The sequence below is a fragment of the Lissotriton vulgaris genome, chromosome 2_1, assembly GCF_964263255.1.
Source record: "Lissotriton vulgaris chromosome 2_1, aLisVul1.2, whole genome shotgun sequence".
NCBI lineage: Eukaryota > Metazoa > Chordata > Amphibia > Caudata > Salamandridae > Lissotriton > Lissotriton vulgaris.
Genome location: NC_141687.1, coordinates 1,619,481,341 through 1,619,506,124, shown reverse-complemented (window position 1 = coordinate 1,619,506,124; position 24,784 = coordinate 1,619,481,341). Strand labels below are relative to the sequence as shown.

The window sequence follows — 24,784 nt, the reverse complement described above, 5'->3', positions numbered from 1 at the left end:
TCCTCCCTTAGATCGTAGTGCGCATGGGCATCGACTCCATCTTCAGATTATTTTCGCCATTGGGCAAATGATGGAGTTGTACGAGTCCATATAGAGCATGTATTGTGTATCTAAATAAGATAATACTGGAACAGACACTGGTAGCCGGGGAGGCGGGTGGGCGTGTGTGGTTCTGCAGCCCTACATTCCAAGAACAGATGCATACTGGTAAGTAGCATTTTCCGTTCGAGGCATATGGGCTGCAGACCACACACTATTGCATAGATTGCACAGCAGTTTCTCCCTTTGCGGCGACCACCCTTGTCTGTTGCAGTAGTTTGAAATGTTTTTAGTACAGCCTGGCCCACACTTGCTTGTTGTTTTGCCTACACATCTACACAGTAGTATTTTGTAAATGTGTGCGGAGTAGATCATGAAGCTGCTTTACAGAGGTCATCCGGAGGTATGTTCCCTAGGAATGCCATAGATGCCTCTAATTTACGGGTAGAATGAGCCCTAGGGGGAATGGATAGAATGCGTTTTGCTTTTTGATAACAAATTTGAATGCACTTAACAATCCATCTTGCAATGCCTGATTTTGAAATTGGATTTCCCTTATGTGGAGGAGAAAAAGATACAAAAAGTTGTTTAGTTTTACGAAAAGGTTATGTCCTATCAATGTAGTAGAGAAGCGCTCTCTTTACAACTAATGTATGTAGAGCTCTTTCTGTCACTGTGGTTGGGGAAAAATACTGTCAACTCAATAGATTGAGGTGGAAAGGTGAAATGACCTTTGGAAGAAACTTTGGATTTGTTTTAAGAACCACTTTATTATGATGAAGTTGTATAAATGGTTCTTGAATTGTTAATGCTTGTATCTCACTCTAAGTGAAGTTACAGCTACTAAAAAAGCAACTTTCCATGTAAGGAATTGTAATTCACACTTATGTAATGGTTCGAAAGGAGGACCCATAAGTCTTGTGAGAACAACATTTAAGTTCCACACTGGAGAGGGTGGTCTTCTAGGAGGAATTATTCTTTTAAGACCTTTCATAAACGCTTTGATTGCAGGTACTCTAAACAATGACAAATGTTATCTGTTATGAAGATATGCTGCTATAGCAGCAAGATGTAACCTGATTGAGGAATACGCTAGGTTAGATCTTTGCAGATGTAACAGATAGCATATAGTGTTTTGCATGGAAACATCTAAGGGATTGATGTTATTTGTACAATATACAACAAACCTTTTCCACTTTACTGCATAACATGCTCTAGTGGTAGGGCGTCTTGCTTCTTTAATGACATTCATACAATCAGGTGGTAAATTTAGATATCCTAATTCTAAGTCCTCAGGAGCAAAATCGCTAGATTGAGCTGCATTGGTTCTGGATGCATAATCTCTCCATGGTTCTGTGTTAGTAGATGTGGAGAGAGTTTTAGTTTGTGATGTGGTACTACCGACATCTCTAGTAGCGTGGTGTACCAAGGTTGTCTTGCCCACTTTGGTGCTATGAGAATCAATGTGAGAGAATGTTGCTGTAGCTTGCGTACCACTAATTCCATTAGTGGGAGAGGTGGAAAGCGTACGCAAATTTGTTTGACCAGTTCATCCATACCGCATTGTCTTTGGATAATGGGTGTAGGTATCTGGCCGCGAAGCTTGGGCATTTGGAGTTGTGTTTTATAGCAAACAGATATATCTCTGGTTGACCCCACTTTTGAAAAAATGGCTGAAGTTTGTGTATCTGTTGTCTTTGCCGACTTATCAGATCTGCAACTTGATTGCGAACTCCTGGTAGATGTTCTGCTAATATAAAAACGTTCTGAGGAATTACCCATCTCCATATGCTCTATGCTAGCCGGTAGAGCTGTAGGGAGTGTGTTCCTGCTTGCTTTTGAATGTAATAAATTGCTGTCATATTGTCCGCCCGGACTAGTGAAGCTTTGTTTGATAGGTAATGCTGAAATGATTTTAGAGCTAGAAAAATCGCTAGTAACTCCAGATGGTTTATGTGGAGTCATTTTTGTTGCATTGTCCATGTACCCTGTACTGTGTGATTTTGTAAATGAACTCCCCATCCTTTGAGAGATGCGTCTGTGGTTAGTATTATCAGTGAACAGGTTCTATAAACGTCCGGCCCTTGAAAAGGTTCTTGGTGTACCACCATTGCAGAGAGCGATATGTCTGGTCGTCTACCACCACTAGATCGGTTATTTGTTGCGGAGCCTGATTCCACTGACTTGGCAAGCACTCTTGAATGGGGCACTATGAAAATGCAAGATGCCATCATTCCTATTAGTTGCATAAACACTCGAGCTGGTAGTGAGTGTTGTGGCTGGAATCTTTTGATAAGATTCTGCAGAGTTTGCATTCTTGCTGGGTTGGGGTACGCTATTGCCTTGAAGGTATCTATTGTAGCACCCAGATACTGCTGAAACAGGGATGGTTGGAGTTGGGATTTCTTTTGATTTACTGTGAATCCCAGTTTGTGTAGCAGATATATTGTTTGATGCGTGTGCTGTACACATTGGTTGTATGACTTGATTTTATTAACCAATCGTCCAGATATGGGAAGACATGAATGTTGTCCCTTCTTAAGTGTGCTGCTACTACTGCTACAAAAGGAGGTGGTGATGGACGGAGCATCTGAATCAATCAAACACTAACACCCACTCAAAAGATCTGGGTTTAATCCATCACCGTTCTTTAGCCCACTCTGCCACCCCAGTTCAGACATGGCTATAAGCAAATCAGTCTGACTCTGTGCCTCATGGGAACAGTCCAGCCTGAACTGCCAAGCCATGTCTTCCCTGGACCGGAAACAAGCTTGCGAGGACAGGTTTCTGGCATTCCAGCCGTCTTCAGCCCGGCTTGCTTGACATGGCTTGGCAGTTCAGGCTGGACTGTTCCCATGAGGCACAGCGTTAAGGCAGATTTGCATATGGCCATGTCTGAACTGGGGTGGTGTGCAAAAAAACTATGGATTTAGGCCCAAATCTCTGTACTGGGGTGAATGTATGACATTGTTCTGCATTCTATCCATCAACTCTTGTTTTTGCATTTGTCACCCCGAGTGGGATGGGTATGCTCAGACGTGAGTCGCATGCTCTCCACACCACTGGAGTTAAGCTATCTTGGCTGAAGACGGCTGATAGCCAGAAACCGGTCCTAGGATGCTTGATTCCGGTCCAGGAAAGACATGGCTTGGCAGTTCGGGCTGGACTGTTCCCATGAGGCACAGGGTCAAGGCTGATTTGCATATGGCCATGTCTGAGCTGGCGTGGTGTTTGAGTGCAAAAAACAATGGATTTAGGCCCAGATCTCTGTACTGGGGTGAATGTATGACATTGTTCTGCATTCTATCCATCAACTGTTGTTTTTGCTACTACTGCTTGACACTCTGAACTCTCAAGGTGCTGTAGTTACTACGAAAGGGAGTACTTTGAATTGGTAGTGTTGACCTTCTAGAATGAACCTTAGGTACTTTCTGTGCGATTGATGTATGGGAATGTGGAAGCAGGCGTCCTTGAGATCTAATGTGGCAAAGAAGTCTCCCTTCTTTAGCAACGGTAGAACCTGTTGTAGTGTGACCATATGAAAGTGGTCTGATTGTATGTACAGGTTGAGGGGCCTTAGATCTAAAATAGGTCTGAGGGACCCGTCCTTTTTGGGTATGAGAAAGTACAGAGAATAAACTCCTGTGTTTTGATGTTCTTTTGGGACTGGTTCTATTGCATTCTTTTGCAGTAGAGATTCCACATCTTGTCTTAGCAGTATGAGGTGTTCCTGTGACATAGGACGCTGTCTGGGTAGTATTGTTGGAGGAGTGGCAATGAGCTCCAGACAATAACCTGACTGAATTATTGGTCTTACCCACCTGTCTGTAGTGATGGAGTTCCAGACAGGTAGGAACTGTTGTAATCTCCCCACGACAGGAGTGGAATGGTCGGGGGATATAAGGGAAGTCACTGTTTGGGAGTAGAGGTGTTGTGATTATTGTTTCCTCTACCTCTACCCTTATTGTCGTTTCCTCTATAACCTCCTCTATAATATCCTTTATTAGGCGAGGTTTGGTTGGGCGCTTTAAAAGAAGAGGAAGCATTGTCTGTTTGGAAGCCCTTAGAGGCACCCCTATATGAGGAGCGACGAAAGGAAGGTCTATGGGCTTGTGTTTGTAAAGCTCCAATGGATTTTGCCGTGTTTGTTTCTTTTTTCATCTTTTCTAGTGTACTATCAACTGATGGACCGAAAAGATGTTCCTGGTCAAATGGCTGGTTTAAGATACTGGCTTGTACTTCTGGTTTAAACCCAGATATGTGTAACCATGCAGGTCTACGCAACAATACCCCTGTGTCTATTGCTCTAGAAGCTGTGTCTTCTGTGTCTAGTGCACATCTTATGGAGGTATTTGTAATAACTTTGCCTTCCTGTATTAGGTTATACGCCTTGGTCTTGTATTGTTCTGGCAAGTGTTGAATGAGTGACTAACTCCGCATAATGAGCTCTATCATATCTTGCTAACAAAGCTTGGGTGTTAGCAATCCTCCAGACATTAGCAGCTTGTGAAATAGTGCGTTGTCCCGAAGCATCTAAAAGCTTAGACTCTTTGTCAGGAGGTTGAGCATCTGCTGTTGTCTGCGAATTAGCTCTTTTTCTTGCATTTGACCCTACTAGTGAGTCTAATGGCAACTGTCCTTTAATGTATGCTGGATCAGTTGGAGCCGCTTTGTACTTTTTTTCTAGTCTGTGATTAATTACCCTTGCTCTGACTGGGTCCTTAAATATTTCAGGTGCATTTCTTACCACTCCACTAAGTGTTGGGTGTGTGGTTGTGGTCTTATATGATGACATTAAAGTGTCCATTAGGAAATCTTCCATTGCATTTGTGTGTAGGTCTACCCCATAGAAAGTGGCTGCTCTATGAATGAGCTACGTAAACCCAATATTGCTATCTGGGGGAGATGGTCTAGATGGGTATACATCATCTTGTGGCAGATCTGGTGCATTATAATCTTCCCATGGGTCACCTGATGGCCCAGGAATATCATCATGGTCATTAATGTCATCCATGTGATGTTCACTCTGTATGTCCTGTGAGTAACTATCCTCATCATCCTTACCTTGTGGTATAAGACTATGTGTACTAGATGGTGAATGTACAGGAGAAATTTCTACTGGTACTTGTCTTTCTTGTGAAGGGATCCTCATTGGTGAAGTTTGAGGAACTGGCGGTGTTTTAGTATAGTCCATTTTCCTCTTTTCAGGCACAGAAGTCATAAGTCCAGTCTTCGGATTAATATAAATGTTTTTAGCTTTAGATCAGGTTTAAAAAGCTCTTCTACTGGCAAATCTTTTTTCGGCGTCGATTTATATGGTGTGGGGCTGAAATGCTTAGGTTTAACAGTGTCCATTGTCTTTGGAGCAGATTTTGGTTTTGGTTCCGAAGACTTTTTCCTAGGATCTGTGCTCTTTGGATCCGGAGTTTTTGTTTCCGGAGTACTTTTCAAATCATCTACCTTCGGAGCCTAAGTATGCTACGATACCGGAACCTTGTTTGGGTCCACTTTTTTCGGAACCGGGGAGGTTTTCGGTTCGGTAGCTTTGGGAACCTCTTTCGGTGCCGAACATTGCTTTCGGTTCGACCACTTTTGGTACCGAAGGATGCTTTGGTGCTGGTGTTAATTTTGTCTTAAGGACCTTCTGCTTTTCGGGACCGACAGACTGACTCGAGCCAGAGTCGACTCTAGGCTTTTTTGTATTCTTCGCTGCCGAGCCAGAAGGCGGGTATCAGAAGGTTTTGGTCGGTGTGCACCTGGACCCGAATGTGGAACCGAAGCCAGTCCCAGTATGGTGGGGTGAACAGGGTCGACGTCTGTACTCATAACCTCTTGACCAGCTGGAAGATCTTCATCTCCGGATTGATCCTCGACTCCAGAAGCTGAATCCTCAGCTTCGGAAGCGATGTCTTTGTGCTGTTGTTCTTCGGCGTCTACTTCAATTGGAGGCTCGTCTATGATGAGGTCTGGTGTCGACGAAGAGGACTGAGCCATTACTCTTCGAGCTCGACGGTCCCTGATTGTTTTCTTGGACAGGAACCAAGCGCAGGCCTCACAGTCTCGATTCTCATGCTCTGGACATAAGCAGAGATTGCAAACCTCATGAAGATCGGTGTAAGGGAATTTGTGTCCACGCCGAGGACACTTCTTGAAGGGGGTTCTTTCCATGAGCCAAAGGCCCAATGGCGCAGTTGGGCCAGACGGCCCCAACGAACGCTGGAATCGAGAAGTGAAGTCGCTATTCGACGCTGGTAACCGGAATCAATGTCGACGACGATGCCGATTGTATTTGGATTGATTTATGGATTCGAAAAGAGATCGGTAACTGGACCGAACGATGAACACATCCGAGCCCGATGGCGGAAAAAACAATCTGAAAATGGAGTCGATGCTCATGGGCACTACGATCTAAAGGAGGAGTCATCCAACAGACAGACTCTTCCAAGACAACAACAAAGTGTAATCATCCGGGCCCACCACCAGATGGTGATCTAATGCAATAGTGTGTGGTCTGCAGCTCATATGCCTCGAACATAGTTATCAAAAATGTACCAATAGCTCACAAACATGAACCCTGGAAAACCCTTGGTCGTATAGGGGATAAATGGCATCCTTGATGTGAGCCATGGTGGATACGATTGGTTTATGCGCAGACAAGTAATCAAGGACTAACAAGTCCACAGACATAAGCTGAACCCATTTGAAAAAAATGAGGTTGATATTCATCCATCACGTCACATCCCACAGGAACATTCAAACTCAATCAGGTGCTTTTCTCCATCTTATACGACTGCCACTATTTAAATAAAAAATGTTTGCTCATTAAAACAAAGATTATGTTATGGTCCTATGGGAGGTGATGTTTCATGAAGGCACACATCCAAAAGGTGAGGCCACGTATTCAAGAGTATCTTATAGCCAATGTGCAATATGGCAGACAGGTTGTGGTTTCAGTCACAGTCTGATAAATCTAGCCAAATCCGGCAGCAAAGCTAGCAATCAACACCTTAAACAGGCAGCTCCTTCTGAATCAGGGGATAAGGACTCAATTGGACACTAGAACTAAGAGGCTAGGGGCAAAAGGGTTGAGTGTTTACAACCCAAAATAAGGATACCCTTATGATCAAGAAGATGACCGAGCAGATGCACAAGAAAGAAAAGATGGCACTCGCCAGATCCAATGATCGGTTCCTCTCTTACCTATGGGGCCGAAGCCTAGTCACAGTCCCAATAACACTCACATTTAGTTCAGAAGAGAGTATGTAAAAGAGAAATCCAAGTATGCCCACTTTCACCAGTGCCATGCTGCAGATCGCCAACTGGTCATGAGCACAGAGAGTGGCACAAGGTCTTTTATCCAGTAGTGGTGCAATGATATCATGCAACAGTTTGTCCATATTGTCAAGGCCTCTATTGACAAATATCCTCAGATACTTCACTTGAAATTGTTTCCATGTAAAGGGCAAGGAATGTAACACCACATGTGTGGTAGTAGGGTGTCACAGAGAGAGCTTCATATTTGCACCAGTTTACACAGTACCAAGAGAAAACAGAAAATAGTTGATCTGGGTCATCAAAGCCCTAGCAGAATCCAGAGGCAGAGACAAAGTTATCAAAATCCATTGTCTGCATAATAAAGTGCTTTTTGGTCCCCCTTGATAGGATGGTGTTGTCTTTCCTTATGGGCAGGAGTTCAAGGCAATGAGAAACAATGGGGAGGGGGTGGCGAGCACCCACTGATGTGTACCTCTGTGTATGAGAAAGTAAGGTGAGGAGAATCCCCCACTGGTGACAGATGCTGTTTGGTGACTGTACAGACCGCAGACCACAATAAGGAAATTAGGGCCCAAGCCCATGTTTCCCATTGTGTGAAAAAAAGCCCATCCTACGCGATTTAATACCTTTTCGGCATTCATAGACAGTAAAACGTTCTTGTCTGCATTCTTCTACACTTGCCATAGGATGTGTGAAAGGGTGCAAAGATAGTTGGCAGAGGTGCTGCCTGGATGAAGCCTACTTTTGATGAATGAATTAGATTGAATGCACTTCCCCAGCATAGTAGCTAACACTTTCTGAAGAATTCAAATGTGGATGATAAGTGATATGGGTCTATAGCTAGGGCATTCAAGTTTTCAGGATTAAGGAAATTCATCTCTGGAGAACGCTTTGGCAACGGGTCCAAAATTTAACATTTCCCCAAAATCGGACTACAGCAATGGAACTATCAAGTGCTTAGTAGTTTTATAAAATTAAATGGGGGGCCAGTCTTCCTCTGGAGCCTTGCCTGCCGCCACACTATCAATGGCCATCCCCATATCGCCTTCCGAGATGTCTATCGATAACGAGTCCCATTGTGATGCTTTAAGTTGCAGGATTGGCAAGTCCCTCATAAAATGTGTTCCAGCATCTGAAGTATACTGCCCTTCAGAAGTGTACAGGGAGGTATACTATGCCTCAAATTCTGCAAATATGTCCAATGAATTTGTTAGGAGTTCCGATCACCCATTACAAAGTGCAGGTATAGATATGCTGGGCTCCAACTGCGTAGGCTGGAGTGCCAAAAGTCTTGCAGCTTTGTTTCCCTGTTCATAATGTCTTTGACTGACCTGAAAAAAAGGTTGTTCAGCTCTGGGAATTTACAGGGTATTCCTGTCATATACAGCTTTGATGAAGGTGCAAACATAGGTTTACGTCAGAGACTGAGCCTATGTGGACGTGGAGGTGCAGGTTAGGGTTTCTAATCAGATTTGAGATTGTCTGGCTCCATGCTTAGCCAAAGCAAAACACAAACATTTCTCTCCAGGGGTAAGCTTCTGCCAACCCCAAAAAAAGGTTCCACACAGATATGATACAGTGCCCTTATAAATGTCTAGCTATTACTGGAGGTAGGACCAAAGGCATTGTGGTTTTTGGCGTCTTTTTAATGGGTGGTGCTCATAAGCCTTGGGCCATGAGGCAGCGCAACGGTGTGCAAACCTAAAGCAATCTCTAAAAGATCATGGTCGGATAACCCACACAGGAATATGGAGGATGTTACTAATTACGTTGCCAGGTTGGGGGACATTAGAAAACAATCTATTTGAGTATGTGTTCCATGAGCACATGAAGTGAGCGTGTAGTGTTGAGTAGCCGAATGAAACCTGCACCATAGTTCGATCAGGGCATTGCCATGAATAATAACAGTGTGTATGCAGCAATCCCTACTATGTCGAGTATCGATTTCCCTGAGTCGTCTAGGATGGGGTCCTGGTCCACATTCCAGTCTCTCCCTACGAGCACCTACCAATGGAGACAAAACTTTGTGCCCAACTTGCGAGGAAATCTACCCAGAAACCTTTGGGGCATATACTGAGCCCATAACAAGACGGGTGTCTTGGATCTTAAGTTTAACAAAGATTTAGCACCCATTCACATTTACCCACTCCTTCAGAACCTCAGCAGGCAGAGATTTACAGAGTAGAATATCCCCACCACTCTGCCTATGGTTAAGGAAGGAGTCCTTTAAAGCTATACCTGGGGGTCTAGAGCTCAGAGAGAGGATTTTGTTTAGGCTTTATATAATGTGTCAGCCATTTACATTGGGGGATGTGATGGACAGTGGTTTTGTAGTGGGTGTAAACGTAGTGGGGAGAAAGGGAGTATATTGCAGCTGGGAAAATGACTTAACTGGGACACAGGAGGAGGCCTTGCGAAGTACGCCCGCCCTCTACATAATGGGTATAGGGAGAGGAGGAAGAGTTGTATGAGGGTGTCCTCAACGAACATGGGTGAAAGGGTGACTCAATTGGTAAATATCAAGCAGGGGCAGAAGGGCTACAACCTAGATCAGCAAGGGTATGGAGGGAGGGTAAATAAAATCAAATAGAAGCAAAAATGTATGAAACAGTATGGGATTAGGGGAGCATGTACCTAAGTGCTATTCTTTGCCTCCCATCCTGTAATAACACTCAAGACACAGTACGTACTATGTCAAACATTAGAATGGGAGAGTGCTTCTTCCCTGTGCTGCAATAGGAATACAGGTTATTTAGAGAGGTCAGATACAGAGGTCTCTGGTGGCATCCCAAATAAAGGCACTGCAGCCCCTGAAAGAGCCAGAAGTGGAGGCGGAGAGCAACCAATACCGAAAAAAAGGGCAAACAAACCTGTAAGCCAAAAAGAGCATGTTAACACCTTCGCTGCTAGGTGTTTTCCCCTCCTGTGCTGAAGAATGCAGGATGTCAGTGTTTCATGACGAGCTCAGCTCGTCATCAGCACAGCTCAACTGTGCATCATGACGAGCTGAGCTCGTCATGAGCATGGAAAGGGTTAATAGACATGCAACGGTAAGCACAGTCACCAGCCAAGATTTTGTGAGATCTATACTGCCAGTTGAGTTAGAGTACGTGACCAGTGGGAACATATATCTTTTATGTTCATCACACATTGCACAAGACAATACTTAAGTAGCCTCACAAGAATATGTCAACTGGTGATTGTGAATGCAGCCACAGGGGTAATGGAAAAACATTATGTGTAAAAATAATCTTTTTCGATTACACACCCACTGAGGTTAGTACTACCCTACAGAAGGACTTTGGCTGCCTAACATTCTCCTGTATGAGCTGGGAACAATTTTATGTGCCATGCCCAGTAAGAGTGAGATGCCCACTGCATGTTGCTTGATATACCGGGCCAAAGGGAAATTATTTCTAAACAAATCCTTAAATGAATCACTGTAGAAAGATTAAAGTTAAAGAAAGATTAAAGTTAAAGTTGTTGTTAGTTCTGGTTATAATACCTAAATTTGTATATGAAAGAAAATGGAAATTCATAAAAAAAAAACAGTTACAATGAAGTTATGGTTACACAACAAAAACAATACTTATTGTTATAACTGCAATTCCAAACGGCCATATATACCCCTACAATTCATAAGATGCGCACCAACTCAGCCATTCATCATACACTTATGTCAGCGCAGAAGGGGCTCCTGTGCCCTTTGCCGCTGGTGTCCTGGGGTCCGTACTACTTTGACACTGCAAACTGGGCCACATACACCCCTTCTGCACTTGACTCAGATAATGAGCAGTCAAAGGCTTCTGAGGGCGGTAGTAATGGGTGAAGGAGCTCAGAAATCACCAATCAATCAAAAAACATAATAATGTACCTTCTCCCCTCCCTAGAGGTTTCTAATGTCTACAGTCCACGGTATATTGCATAGGTATTAATCAACTATAGGAGTGATTCACCCTGGGTTACCCCCCACTGGCTAATGCACAGATCAGTTTGGATGGCTTTCTGATAAAGAGTACACACAGGGAAAAAGCAGATTCCTTTGCGTGCTCAGTCTTTCATTCGGATTACAGCTACACCTTACTTTACCAGCTCCAGTGAATCTGGTGGGTGAATTCAGCAAATATGTTCCAATATCAGAGGCTTTGCAGATGGCAGGTTGCGACTGCATTTTACTCGGGTCGTGGACTGCTGAGTGATTCAGAGCAGCAGCTCTGCATCCCGGAGTTCATCTTCACCAGTTGTAGCCTCGCAGGACAGATGCACATGGGTGCTTGAATACAGCAGTTACACCTCTGGGTGTTCAGCAGTTAGTCCTCTTAGCAGCTGCAGGCTCCAGGATAAGGGCTTCTGCATTGGTGGTATTTGTGGCTCTCCTTTGTTAGTTTTGATGTTGAGCAGCACCAGTCTTTCTGGCACAGAACAACCAGAGACATGATGTTTCTTACTAGAATGTTTTGGTACGATTCACAACAGGAACTGCTCAGGAGACTGGGATACTCTACACAACATGGGTCGCTCATAGCTTCGCTCCTATTGGGGGTCTGTTTCTTCTGCAAGTTTCTCACAACAAAAACCAGCTGGGATTCTCTTCCTTGTGCAGCTGCACTCCTTACCTCTCTCAGCAGGTAATAGGCTTTTATATAGCAGAGTTCGTTAACTTCTTCATAAAGAAGTGCAGACTTCGAGACGTCCCCTCACCTCTTGGGATCTAGCTGTCATCTAGAGAACTGCCCTGATTATAGAGCAGTCCTTTGAGTACTCTGCTTTAATCCAGTTCCATGTTCTTTCTGACTAGTAAAAGGGATTCTCGGCAAAGTGTTTTGCGTCCCACTTTTACACTCATTTTCTAGACAGAAGGTGTGGATCCACTGCCTTTTGCTTTGGGATCAGTCTGGGTTGAATCTCTTTCAAATGCAATTTTCTGGCTGTTCTACGGAAACAGTTTTTGGGCAAGGTGATGGCTCTCACAGCTGGTCGCAATGATGCAGTCCCACCCCTTGCCCCTTCCATTCCCCATATGCAAGTACTCAGTAAGAACTATCTGATGTTATAGGATCCTCACATTTTCAATTCCCAGGAGACACTACAACATGGGCATGCTTGTTTTCTCCACATTGAATAAGCCCCCAAGCTTTTGTTGAAATAACTACTAGGCACCATGGAGATAGAGAGAGATAAAATATATATATATATATACATTTTCAAAAAAACAACTTTACCATCACAAAGTTGACTCGAGCCCAGGTCCTTTTAGCGTGTTGTTTATTTCACACACAGAATGTCAATCAACAACACGCTAAAAGGACCTGGGCTCGAGTCAACTTTGTGATGGTAAAGTTGTTTTTTTGAAAATTTCGAGGGTCGCCTCCTCACTCGAGCCCGCCGCCGTGTGTGGCCGGGAGACTGGCGGACAGCTGCTGACTTAATATATATATATATATATATATATATATATATATATATATACACACACACAAAAGGGCACAATCTGGACGAATAACTTGCCTACCATCTAAAAGATTAATGTTTGGTTTTGGTCTCCCACACTTCATTTGATCTGTTAATTGCCAAAATACTGTATCTATTCTGCAACGTGTTTGTGTTCTTCTGAACCTTATGGTAAATGTATTTTATTATTTTTTTCACTTACAGGAAGAAAGGACAGGTTACTTGAATAGTGGAATGTTGTATTCATCCCCGACAACCTATTCCTTTCTTTTCGAGGGTCCTGTTTAACAGATAAGAATCTGCACTTTTATGGTTAATTCCTATGGATAATTTTCATTCTCACTTTATCTCCTCTTTATTGATACAGGTTGTGTTCTTTAGGTATTGTTTATGTAATGTGACGGCCTTATATTGAATATATAATTTGTATATAATTTGTGGGGTATCTTTAATTTACTGGTCTAGATCACAAGGATATTCTAGATGAATTATAGCACTATGCTGAATACAGTTAATCTTACTCACAACCATCATGGCAGCTAGATGAATAGCCGTGACATGACACATTCTTTGTAAATATTGTATATATGTACAGTATGTATCCTTGTATGTACACAACAATAAGCAGCTACTAGGATTCTCAATAACACGTAGGCACAATGTCGAAAGAATGTGTAATCCTTATCTGTAAATATTTGTATATATATACAATTATGTACATATGTGAAATGGCTGTTACACACAATGACCATGTATATATGTAAATTGGTATCACCCCTTATATGTATATACCTTTCAAAGATGGCCGCCACAGTAGGAATTGTACACCAGTTATCAAACTTTAGTCCTTTCTTTATGTTGTACACTTATCTATGGACCTCCTGTTCCAATATGCAAGTGTGCGAACAAGACAGCTTTGCTGTTGAAACGAGTTACTTTGCTTGAATAAACTGCGGTGAACTTTATCCTGAGTGCGAGCTTTCCTGCGAAGGATTGTTGTGTGGTGGATAGATAGATAGATAGATAGATAGATAGATAGATAGATAGATAGATAGATAGATAGATAGATAGATAGATAGATAGATAGATAGATAGATAGGATATTTTTTTTCCCACTGGAAAAAACATAGGTTTCAGCCACGTTATAGTTAGGAATTAGCATTTAAAAAACCTTAGAAATTCACTGTAAAAACCATATGTTTCACACGATCTACTTAGCTGGACATTTCACTCATACAAACCCATTGAAATTTTCCCGTTTTAGTTAGTTCAGCTAGGATTCTGCGAGGATTGAGGACCCTAGCCCTGACAGGATCCTTAAAAACCTCTGTTGAGTGCTTGATGACACATTTAAGCATTGGTAAAATGGCAGTAGACCTTTGTGTTTTATCAAAAGTGTCTCATAGGAAATCTTCCTCCTCTGCATCGGTGTGTAAGTCCACCCCATGATATTGTGCAGCTCTTTGGACTAGTAGGTTAAACCCTATAGTGTCCTCTGGTTGGGGAAGTACTAAAAGGGTATACATCATCTTGCGGGACGTAAGTTACATCAGGGTTGTTGTAATCATCTCATGGATTAGGTGACTGAGGGGGAGTATTGGTGCCTGCTGGGTCGTGTGCACTCCCACCTATGTCGTCAGAATCTGTGTCTACATCACCATCTGGATTAGTAGATGGTGTAGGTGAATGATGTGGTGGAGGAAGTGTAGGAGGAGGAACAAATGGGAGGTGGTGGAGAAGGGAACCTTAATGGAGAGGTTGCAATGTCCTTCTTCTTTGGAGGGGGAGGAGGTGCTGGCGCCTCAAGTGGTCTCTTTGTGGAGCTGGGAGTCAATTGTCCGGTTTTAGGGTCCTTTACAAGAGTTTTCTGATTAGGATTCGGTGTAAAAAGTTCTTCTGAGTGGGGCAAATCCTTCGGCGTCGAAGTTTCCGGCTCCGTAGGTGTTTTCGGCACTGAGTCGGTAGCTGGTGTTGAGTCTTTTGGCTTAGGAGTGTGCCCTTTTGCAATGTCTTTTACCGGAACCTGTTTTTTCGGTTCCGGGTGTTTTTTCGGGTCCGACGCGTGTGAATATGGCACTTTGGGTGTTTTTTTTACTCGGCTCAGAGTGCGGTTTCGGCATCGATGAGCCGCTGCTAGTCTTCGGTGCCGTGTGCTTAGGTGTTGGAGCAACGGTCGGCGTAGTAGAGGAAGATGACTTCTTCTTCGGTGTCGGTATAGGATTGGCACCGAGAATAGGCTGGCTCGAGCCCGAGCCGCCTGAAGGCTTAGTGGGCTTGTTTGCCAGGCCCGAAGGCGGGGCGTGGAAAGCAGTGTCTCGGTGTGCACCCGGGCCCGGAGGTGAGTGTGTGACCGAAGCAGTTTTTGAGGGTGTCGAGGAAGGGTTGGGGTCGACGGTCTTACTTACGAGCTGTTGAGCTGAAGTGATGTCCTAGACGTCGGAGACTTTCGGCATCTGAGGATCCGATACTCTCTTCGGCGTGCTGGTGTTCTAGCAAGTCAACGCCCTCTTCCAAGATGTCGTCGGGGATCAAAGCTGACGAGCGAGCCATAGTTCTCAGATCTCGTCGGTCCCGAATGGTTTTCTTGGACCGCAATAAGGCACACGCCGAACAGTCTTTGGCCTCGTGCTCCGGTGAAAGGCAAAGGTTGCACACCTCATGTAGGTCGGTGTGGACAAACTTCGACCCACATTGAGGATACTTCTTGAATGGCGTTCTTTCCATGAGCCAGAAAGCAAGGCCTAGGTAGGCCCGAAGGTCTTCGTCGACGACCGGAATCGAAGACTTCGAAGTGGTAGAGAATCGTGTTGATGTAGCGCGATCGAAACAATACCGTCTAACTGGGTGAGGATTGCGCGCCAGAGGAAAATCGGTTCCAAACTGGAGCGCAGGAAACACATCCGAGCCCGATGGCGGAAAAAAACAATCAGGGGATGGAGCTGATGCCCATGCGCAATGTGGTCCTAAGGAGGAGTAGCCTATCTCGTGACTTCCATAGAAATTTTCAGGACAACATCAAACTGCAAACATCTGGGCCCAACACTAGGTGGCGATCTATGCACAGTTTGCAATCTGCAGCTCAAATGCCTCGAACAGGGACATTTTGGAAGCTGGTTACATACAAAAAGATATTTAAGACAGGAAAAAAGGATGGATAACTGATAAACAGGAGGTGGCATTGCTTTCCAAGGTTGCCTTTATCACGTTCCCCTCTAAATCTTTCACCTAACACCTGAAAAACAACTGGTACCCGCTGCACAAATCTAAAATCCTCATGCTTATGTAGAAGAAGAAGGGAAAACTCTCCATCCTCCGGCCCATCATGTCATCTTCAAGTCTTCTCCCAAGTCCTTCATCTTTGAGTAGGATAGTTGATCTTAAAGTTGAATAGGGTTGGGCTAGCCTGCATGTCAGCTCCCCCCCAAACTAATGAAAAGCACCTTGTACGCTTCCTGACCTATGATGCACCGCAATATTTTGAGCACACTTCCCTTAAAGCCACAGTAAAGAGGGCTATCGACCAAATAATACACCTGCGATGTCCACAAGCAGCTAAATACCAGCTTGAATGGGGTACAGAGATTACCTGTACAACTATATAGCCATGGTATTTCCAGTGTAATTGAATTAAGACCCCATTTCTCATGCTGACTGGTGGCTTATTTCACTCTGCGAATATAGCTAGTGTATAGTCTTGCCAGAATTGCATGGATGGAAATATTAATAGGCCTGTACTTGGATTCATTATTAATAGGCAGCATAAAAGTTTCTTCTGCATCAGGTGAGAGATTACCTGGCTTTGTCTTTACTTTTCCACCGCAATTTAACACCTGTATTTTATAATGTCTGTAGATAGTTGGAAGAACTAGAAATATTCATCAACATATCACATGTGGAATGAAAACAATATTTAGTCAAGCTCACCAAAAGGAGGTAGGCCATATGTTTGAGAAGCCTGAGGGTACACAGTGTAAGGCTGGGACTGCTGCAGTGCCTGGTACGGAGTCTGTCCGGAATATGTGTGCATTGTGTCGAGCACGGGTAAAGAAAGGATGTGTGTATACTGCCTGAAAATGACAAACAAGAAATTATTTAGTAACAATGCACAAATTATTGCAATACACATACTTTTCCCTCCCTACCCCATAACCCCACGCACCAGCCCCCACCTCACACAGTACCCCACCACCACCAATGTGCAAGTTTGAAAAAGGTTTACTTGTTCAACTCCTGTTTAATCTAACTGATGACAACTTTTAGCACATGAGGAACGGATGTCAGTTGAATGGGACTTAAGGACTCTTGCCCACTAAGTGACACTATTAAAAGTGCCGGTCTTTCACTCCTCCTTTGTTGATCACTCAAGATCAGTCTGCCTGCTTCCTTCTGAAACTTCTAGGTGTTCAAGTTATTTAGAATTTGTCTCTGTAGTCCTCTCCAGGGCACTGTGTAAGAACCAACAAACAGCACACAATACACTGTAATCTCTTATTTGCAAACTGATTGTCTTGTCATTTTAATTAAGGTTTTGTGGCAGTACAACATTCACTGATCAGCATTTATTGAAATAGTGGGGGTCACTACAAGTTATAAACACACAAAAGGAAGTAAGATGACTACAAGTCGCACATTTTAAATATATATAGTTACGCCAGGCGCACATTCACTTTGTAAAAACTGACATCCCCCACAACAAGTTGTGGCATGCTTCATCATAGGGGTGCTGCTAAATGCCTCAGCGCAGACCAACGCTAGATGTGGAATAGGGAGGGGTAGACAATACAGAGAAACAGAAAAGGAAAAAGAAGAAGGATCCTAAACGGATGCAGATATTAAGTGTTAAAACTGAAATGTCGTCATCATTTTATTCCTTGATTCCCTTGTCAAGAGTAAAAAAAGGGTGAGAAAATACCCTAGGATGGTGGTGGCGTGAGTGAATTATGCACTCTCCACCCCTCCGTTCTGCATAGGGGTGGAGAGTGCATAATTCACTCACGCCACCTCCATCTGAGGGTATTTATGAAAGAATATATACAGCTCCGACATCCAAATCATTAGAAGAAATTGATAATTCCCTGAATACAATCACGCTACCATAATTTAACTCCCTCGCAGAAAGCACAGCTGGTAGCACCAACATAAGAAATAGAGATCAATGTGACTGTAAAATATACACCAAGAGGCAAAGCCTGTGGCATTGATGTAATACCCATTGAATTCTATAAAATCTTTTTGCCACATTTAAATAATTTCTTGCTTTCGGTATACAATGCAATATTGAAAGGGTGCAATATCCCAAGACTTTAGACGAAGCAGTGGTAGTTAGCTTTTTAAAGAAGGGGAAGCCACCAGATATACCAGGACCTTATCGGCACAGTAGTCTTTTAAATAACAACTATAAAATTCTCACGAAAATAATGGCTACAAGAATTACCTTAGTCACTCAAAGTTTGGTTCACAACGACCAACATGGTTTTTTACCAGAAATAGATCACCAACAATTCAAACTTCTTAACACAGGCTATCTACTTTTCTCAAATAACATGAAAGAGGCAATCATGATGATCGACGCTGAAAAAGTTTGACATGATCAACTGGAATATTCTCTTCACAGTCCTGAAAGGAAAACAAGTTACTTACCTATAACTTTGGTTCTCCAGTATTGGAAACTTTCATAGATTCTCATGCTTGTATCATTCCCAGTCATTGGAATGGGAGTCCTCGGTATACATAAAACAGCAATAGAAACCATCACTAAAACAGAACCTAGGCCTAGGCCCATTCCCGTTTTGCCTCCCATCCACCTCTTTTTGTAAAAGAGACCAAATAAAATGAACAACCAATCAGATTGGCCGCACCCCCTAGCACCCTCCTGAGAGAAGCTCAGAACCTCAGATTTTCGTAGCCGCTGTGTAACCAAATCACTGTAGATGAAAGAGGCTGAGCTTTCCCAGGGGGGGCGGATGGGTCGCATGGGAATCTATGGAAGTTTCCAATACTGGAGACCCAAAGTTACAGGTAAGCAACTTGTTTTCTTACTCCAGAATTGGAACTTTCATAGATTCCCATGCTTGTATCAGAGTAGCTAGCAGTTCTCCGCACATGTTTGGAACCAAGAGTAATATCAAACTAGTAACCAAGTCATAGTAAAATTATATCATAAAGACATTTTCAATGGTCTATAACATACCTAGAAACTTCAGAAAACAAACAAATGAGGTTAAGAAATGTGCAAGAGCTGGTAAAACTAACATGGAAGGAGGGATGAAAGGGAAAGCTCACCACTACTGAAAGAGGTTCCTCTGGACTGCTTGTTTCACTCTGCGTATCTGCATACAGGCAGTAAATGTCTTGTAAACGTAGGTGTACTGCTCCAGGTCGCTGCACGGCAGATCTCCCAGATCGGAACACCAGCAAAGAGTGCTGTAGAAGAAGACCTCGCCCTCGTGGAATGAGCACGGACTCAACCTTCCAGGGGCTTGCCGCTGCCTTGTGACAATATTGGATAGCATTGGTAATCCAACGTGCGATCCCCTGTTTCGAAAGGGGAAAACCCTTACGAGGGCAGCTGAAAGACACAAATAATTGAGAAGACTTTCTGAAGTCTTTAGTCCTTTGAAGATAGAACTTTAAGCACCTCTGAATGTCCAGAGAGACAAGTGCTTTCTCTGCCGGAGTAGCCGGTTGTGGGAAAAAGTCTTAAGAATTACATGCTCATTAAAATGAAAGTCCGAAGGAACTTTAGGTTTGAATTTTGGGTTAGTTGCAGAATCACAGTTTCATTTTTGAACTGGAGAAAGGGTTCCTGAATGGTGGGAGCCTGAAACTCCCCTACACGCCTAGCTGAAGTAAAAGCTAGAAGATGCGCTACCTGCCAGGAGAGGAATTTCAGCTCTGTCTTGTGAATAGGTTCAAAAGGAGGCTTCATAAGCTGGGCGACAACCAAGTTTAGAGGCCAAAGAGGAGGCGGCGGCTTGACTGGAGTGAAAACTCTGAGAAGTCCCTTGAGAAACTATTTAATGATCCTTGCCAACCAGAGTGAAGGGCCTGCAGACATGTGTCTGAAGCGAGAAATCGGCGCCAGGTGCACCTTGATGGAACAGTGTGCCAGTCCTGCTTTTGCTAAGGATAGAATGTATGGAAGAACTTCATGCAGCTCGGATTGAAAAGGATGGAGGCTGTTACGCTGGCACCAAATACAGAAACGCTTCCACTTCAATCTAAGTCTTATTTGTATTTGGGGCTCTTGCTTGAGAAAGCACTTTTTTACATTCTGCTGAGAGATTAAGCCCAAGAAATTCTGCTGCTCAGGAGCCATGCCGAGAGCTGAAGAGACTGAGGATCCGGATGCCAGACTTGGCCCTGGGACATCGTCAGCAGCGAAGGAATCGGCCGCAAAGGAAGAGGATGGTCCAGGGAGAGAGGGTGAAGTTCTGTGAACCAAAACTGTCTGGCCAACGCCGGAGCTACCAGAATCATCCTGCACTGTTCTGCTTTGAGCTTCCGCAGGATTCTGGGGATCAGAGGAATGGGGGGAAACGCGTAAACAAATGCCCTTGACCAGGCCATCGAAAGCGCATTCCCCAACGATCCCAGATGGTGAATCCTGCTTGCATAGAATCAGCATTTCTTGTTCTCCATAGTGGCAAAGAGATCTATGGAAGGTGTGCCCCATCTGTGAAAAACCTTCTGTAGAGTGCAGTTGTCCAGTTCCCACTCGTGGCAGACCGACTTCAGTCTGCTGAGAGTGTCTGCTGCTTTGTTGAGGACACCTGGAAGATGTTCCACTCGGAGTGATACCTATGGTTGAATTGCACACTCCCAGATTGATTGGGCTTCTTGTGACAACAGTCGAGATCGGGTGCCTCCTTTGTGTATATAATGCATGGCCTTCGTGTTATCTGTATGTATAAGGACTGTAGACTGTTGTATTCGTGGAAGAAAGGTCTGCAAGGCTAGGCGAATAGCCATGAGCTCTAGCAGATTGATATGCAACAGCTGCTGCTGAGGCTGCCACCGGCCGCTTACATGAAGGTCTTGCAACACCGATCCCCAGCCTTCGAGAGATGCGTCCGTAGTTATGTGTGGAACTGGGGCTAGCTTGAAAGAGATCCTGAGAAATGTTTTCTTTGTCATCCACAATGATGCGGCGTCTCTCATGGCCTCGGTCACTAAGATCTTGTCGTCAAATTAATGTATTTATTTTTGAGATTTATAGAGCGCTCAAAAACCCATACGTGTCTCGGCGCTACGGACAAAGGCATGTGCCAGGCAGAGTGAGTTATTGGTTGAATAGCCAGGTTTTGGACATTTTTCTGAAGGTTAGCAGGGACTGACTTGATCTGATCTCTAGCCGGAGTGAGTTCCAAAGTTTTGCAGTGGCGGCGATAAATCGCTTATCACCCCTTGAAGCAGTTTTGGTGCGAGGTACTTTCAGCAAGTGTGCAGTAGCTGAGCGAAGTGCCCGGTTAGGAGTATAAGTTGCTAGTTCCTTTATTAAAAAATTGAGGTCCAAAGTTACGCGAGGCCTTAAAGGCGATGCACAGTGCCTTGAATTTAATGCGATTCTTCACCAAGAGCGAGTGATACTTCTTGATGAAATGAGAGATGGGTTTAAACCTAGGATATCTGGATAATATTCTGGCTGCTGCATTCTGGACAGATTGTAGCTTGTGAGTGACCTTATTTTGTGCATTTCCAAATAGCCCATTACAATAGTCTATGGAGGACATGACAAGAGTACTGAACATAGGTTTTCCAGCATTCAAAGGGAGGAATGGTAAAAATAAATTTTTCATTCGCAGTTTGAAGAATGAGGCCGAGACCACCGAGTTGGCATGAGGTGAAAAGGTCAGTGTATCGTCAAATATGACGCCTAGATTCCTGACCTTAGTGACTCGAATCGGGGGCGGGGGGACCAGAGTAGAGGGCCACCAGGACTGAGACGAAATGGGGACAACTTGCCAAATGTCATAACCTCCGTTTTATCAGAGTTCAGCTTAAGGCAATTGCTGGCCATCCAACTACTGATGGCCAGAATGCCTTCTTGGAACTCGGCTGTTACCTTGTCACCATTGTGGTTTATTGCCGGTACCAGTTGTGTGTCACCGGCATAAGATGTAAGGCCCATCCCGTGTGCTTTGATGATTCTAAGTCCGACACATAGATGTTAAAAAGCGTCGGACTCCGCGATGAACCATGCGGAACACCACACGGGAGAGCCAGTTGGGCAGAATGGAAAGTACCCAGGATTACCGACTGGGCGCGTAAGGTGAGAAAGGATGACAGCAGGTCTTGCGCCTTTAGTTGAATGCCCATTCAACTGACACTGTCGACCAAGTTGGTATGATCGACCGTGTCAAAAGAAGCTGAAAGGAACAGCAGAATAAGAACTTCCGTCCCGCCCTGGTCCAGGATGATTCGGATGTCTTCAGACGCCTTAATAAGCGCGGTTTCTGTTCTGTGCCCTCTGCAGAAACCAAATTGGGTATCATCTAATAGATGATGATCTTCTATACATTTAGAGAGTTGGATGTTCATTACCTTCTCTACGATTTTAGCAGGAAAAGGTAGGCTGACTATGGGCCTGTAGTTTTTAGTATCTTCTGAGTCCAGATTTGATTTTTTTAATAGAGGTTTTAGGATGGTTTTCTTCCAGGAGGTGGGATAGATACCTGAGGAGACCTAGCATTACAAATGTTAGCCAGAACTGATGCCACCTGTTCAGCAACTGGTATGAGTACAGCTGGCGGACAGGGGTAATTAGCTGAACCTGATTTAACAAAGGACATTAGATTAATAATCTGGTCTGGTGTTGTATTTTCAAATTGTACTAAAGTCTGTTCAGGTGCATCCTTTATCAAAGGCTGGTCCGCAGAGTTGGTCTGAGATGCAAATTTTAAGTAGATGTTGTTTACTTTTTAAAAAAAGTAATTCGCTAGGGAGTCGCACAGCGACTGAGAAGGGACAGCAGTAGATGTAGAACCTGATAATTCGGTGACTACTTGGAAGAGCTGTTCGTTGTAGTTTTTCGCAGCTTCAATCTGTGCAACATAGTAGTTACTTTTTACTGTGCGATCAGAAGTTTATATTTGGCGAGAGCATCATTATAGAGGAGTTTCTCCTGACTGGTGTACGATTTACGCCATTGTCATTCCAGATTTCTGCACAGTTTCTTTTTGTTCCCTGAGTAATTCGAGGAACCATGGGGTAGACTGGGAGCGCCGGTTTTTAGAGAAGGTTTTGTTTAGCACCAGGCTATGAAATGCATTATGCAGCCAATTTTTATAGATTGCGGACGCTATATTAGGATCTGAAGGGACCTCTGGTCGGGATAAAGATAATTGCTCCTTAAGGAGGGGATTGTCTATGCTTTTCCAGGCTTTTAATACCACAAGTAAGTTTATAGAAGTATTCGGGGGGGACTTATTGTTAGTGAGAATATCAAATATGATTACATGATGATCAGTCCTTACTAATGGAAGAATGTTTTTTAGAAGGATTTCTTGCGAATGGGAAAAGAGGCCATCCAAGGTGTGACCAGCTTTATTCGTAGCATTGTGAACTCGCTGTGATAAGCCCATCGCTTCCAAGTCTAAAAGTAATGTATTAGTATCTTTATCTAACTGGTTTTCCAAGTGAAAGTTAAAATCCCCTAAAATCGTACAGGTATGTTCAGCTGCTATAGGTTCTACCAGATTGCTTAGCGTGGAGAGGAACTCAGTTTTTGATCCTGGTGGGCGATAGAGTAGGATGCCTTTGAAAGTTTGGGCGGGACTGAGCTGAACAGAGAAGTAAATTGCTTCACAAGTCAATGATGGGATTGGATCAATTTTAGTTGTAAATTTGCTGCGATAAATTATCACCAGCCCACCATCTTTTTTATTTAGTCTATCTAGTCTATCCGAAGGATCAGTCGACTTGGCGCCACTGCAAGTCCAACTCTCCCTGGAGTTGAACAATTCTTAATCCGCAGTGAGGAATCAGGGGTATGCAGGAGGAGAAGGAACCCAGCAGGGACTTGTAGAGGCGAACTGAAAGTGACCTTTTTAACAATCGGGAAGCCATGGGCATTAGCTTCTCCTGCCTCTCCAAGGTCGGGAAAGCCTTGTTTATGGATGTGTTGAGAATGGCCCCCCAAAAAATCTGGCTGTCCTTGATGGACGGAGAGAAGACTTCTGCTTGTTGAAAGTTAGGCTGAGATTGGCAACCCGGTGTGTACATGTTATGACTGATTCTTGTGCTGCCTGTTTGGTAGGCGCTTTTAGCAACCAGTCGTCCAGGTAAGGGAAGACCTGAAGCTTTTGTTTTCGCAGGAAGGCTGCTACCGGAGCAGATCGCAGACCAAAGGGAAGAACCCTGAATTGAAAATGGATCTTGGCTACTGTGAAGCAAAGATACCTCCAGTGAGCTGGGTGAATGGGTACATGAAAATAAGCGTCCTCTAGATCCATAGTGGCCATGAAATCTCACCGAGTTGAGAAGTCGAAGGATGTCTTGTGGAGAAGCCATCAGAAAGGATTGTTTGATGAGATTGTGTTGAACTCCCTCAGATCTAGTATGTGGTGCCACTTTTCGAACGTCTTCCGGACCAAAAAGAACCGGGGGTAAAACCCCTTTCCCCTTTGAGGAGCATTTCATGGACCTCTAACAGTAGCAGACGGAGATGTTTCCATACCGTGGCGCGAGGGCGCTCGGATGGTGATGGTAGGACAAACTCCAGGGCACGGCTTTAAAGAATGATGTTCAATACCCAACGGTCCGATGTTATTTGTTGCCAGTTGTGGAGGAAATATGAAACTCTGCTTCCCACTGATAACACAGGAGGAGAGGGGGCCGTAGTCCGAGCCAGCAAGCCGCTATTGACGCTTAGAGTGGTCTCTGCCCTGGCGACTTAGTCTTCCTCGGTTGTTCGAGCAAGAGAAAGACGGAGAAGATGGGTTCTGCCGTTGATTGTAGTTAGGCCTGTAGGATTGAGACTGAACCATACGAGAAGTAACGGTGTTGTTGATAACCTCCC

The 24,784-nt window shown here is 44.0% G+C and overlaps 1 protein-coding gene across 12 annotated transcripts in view; it reads right to left on the bottom strand.

The window, feature by feature from the left end:
• EYA3 (EYA transcriptional coactivator and phosphatase 3) overlaps nucleotides 1–24,784 on the bottom strand; it is a 1,455,294-nt gene that overhangs the window by 771,566 nt on the left and 658,944 nt on the right. For all 12 annotated transcript variants that reach the window (XM_086957503.1, XM_086957498.1, XM_086957496.1 and 9 more), the window contains one exon: nucleotides 16,690–16,832. In XM_086957503.1, the coding sequence (XP_086813629.1) occupies nucleotides 16,690–16,832 (143 nt within the window). The remainder of the gene's footprint in view (nucleotides 1–16,689; nucleotides 16,833–24,784) is intronic.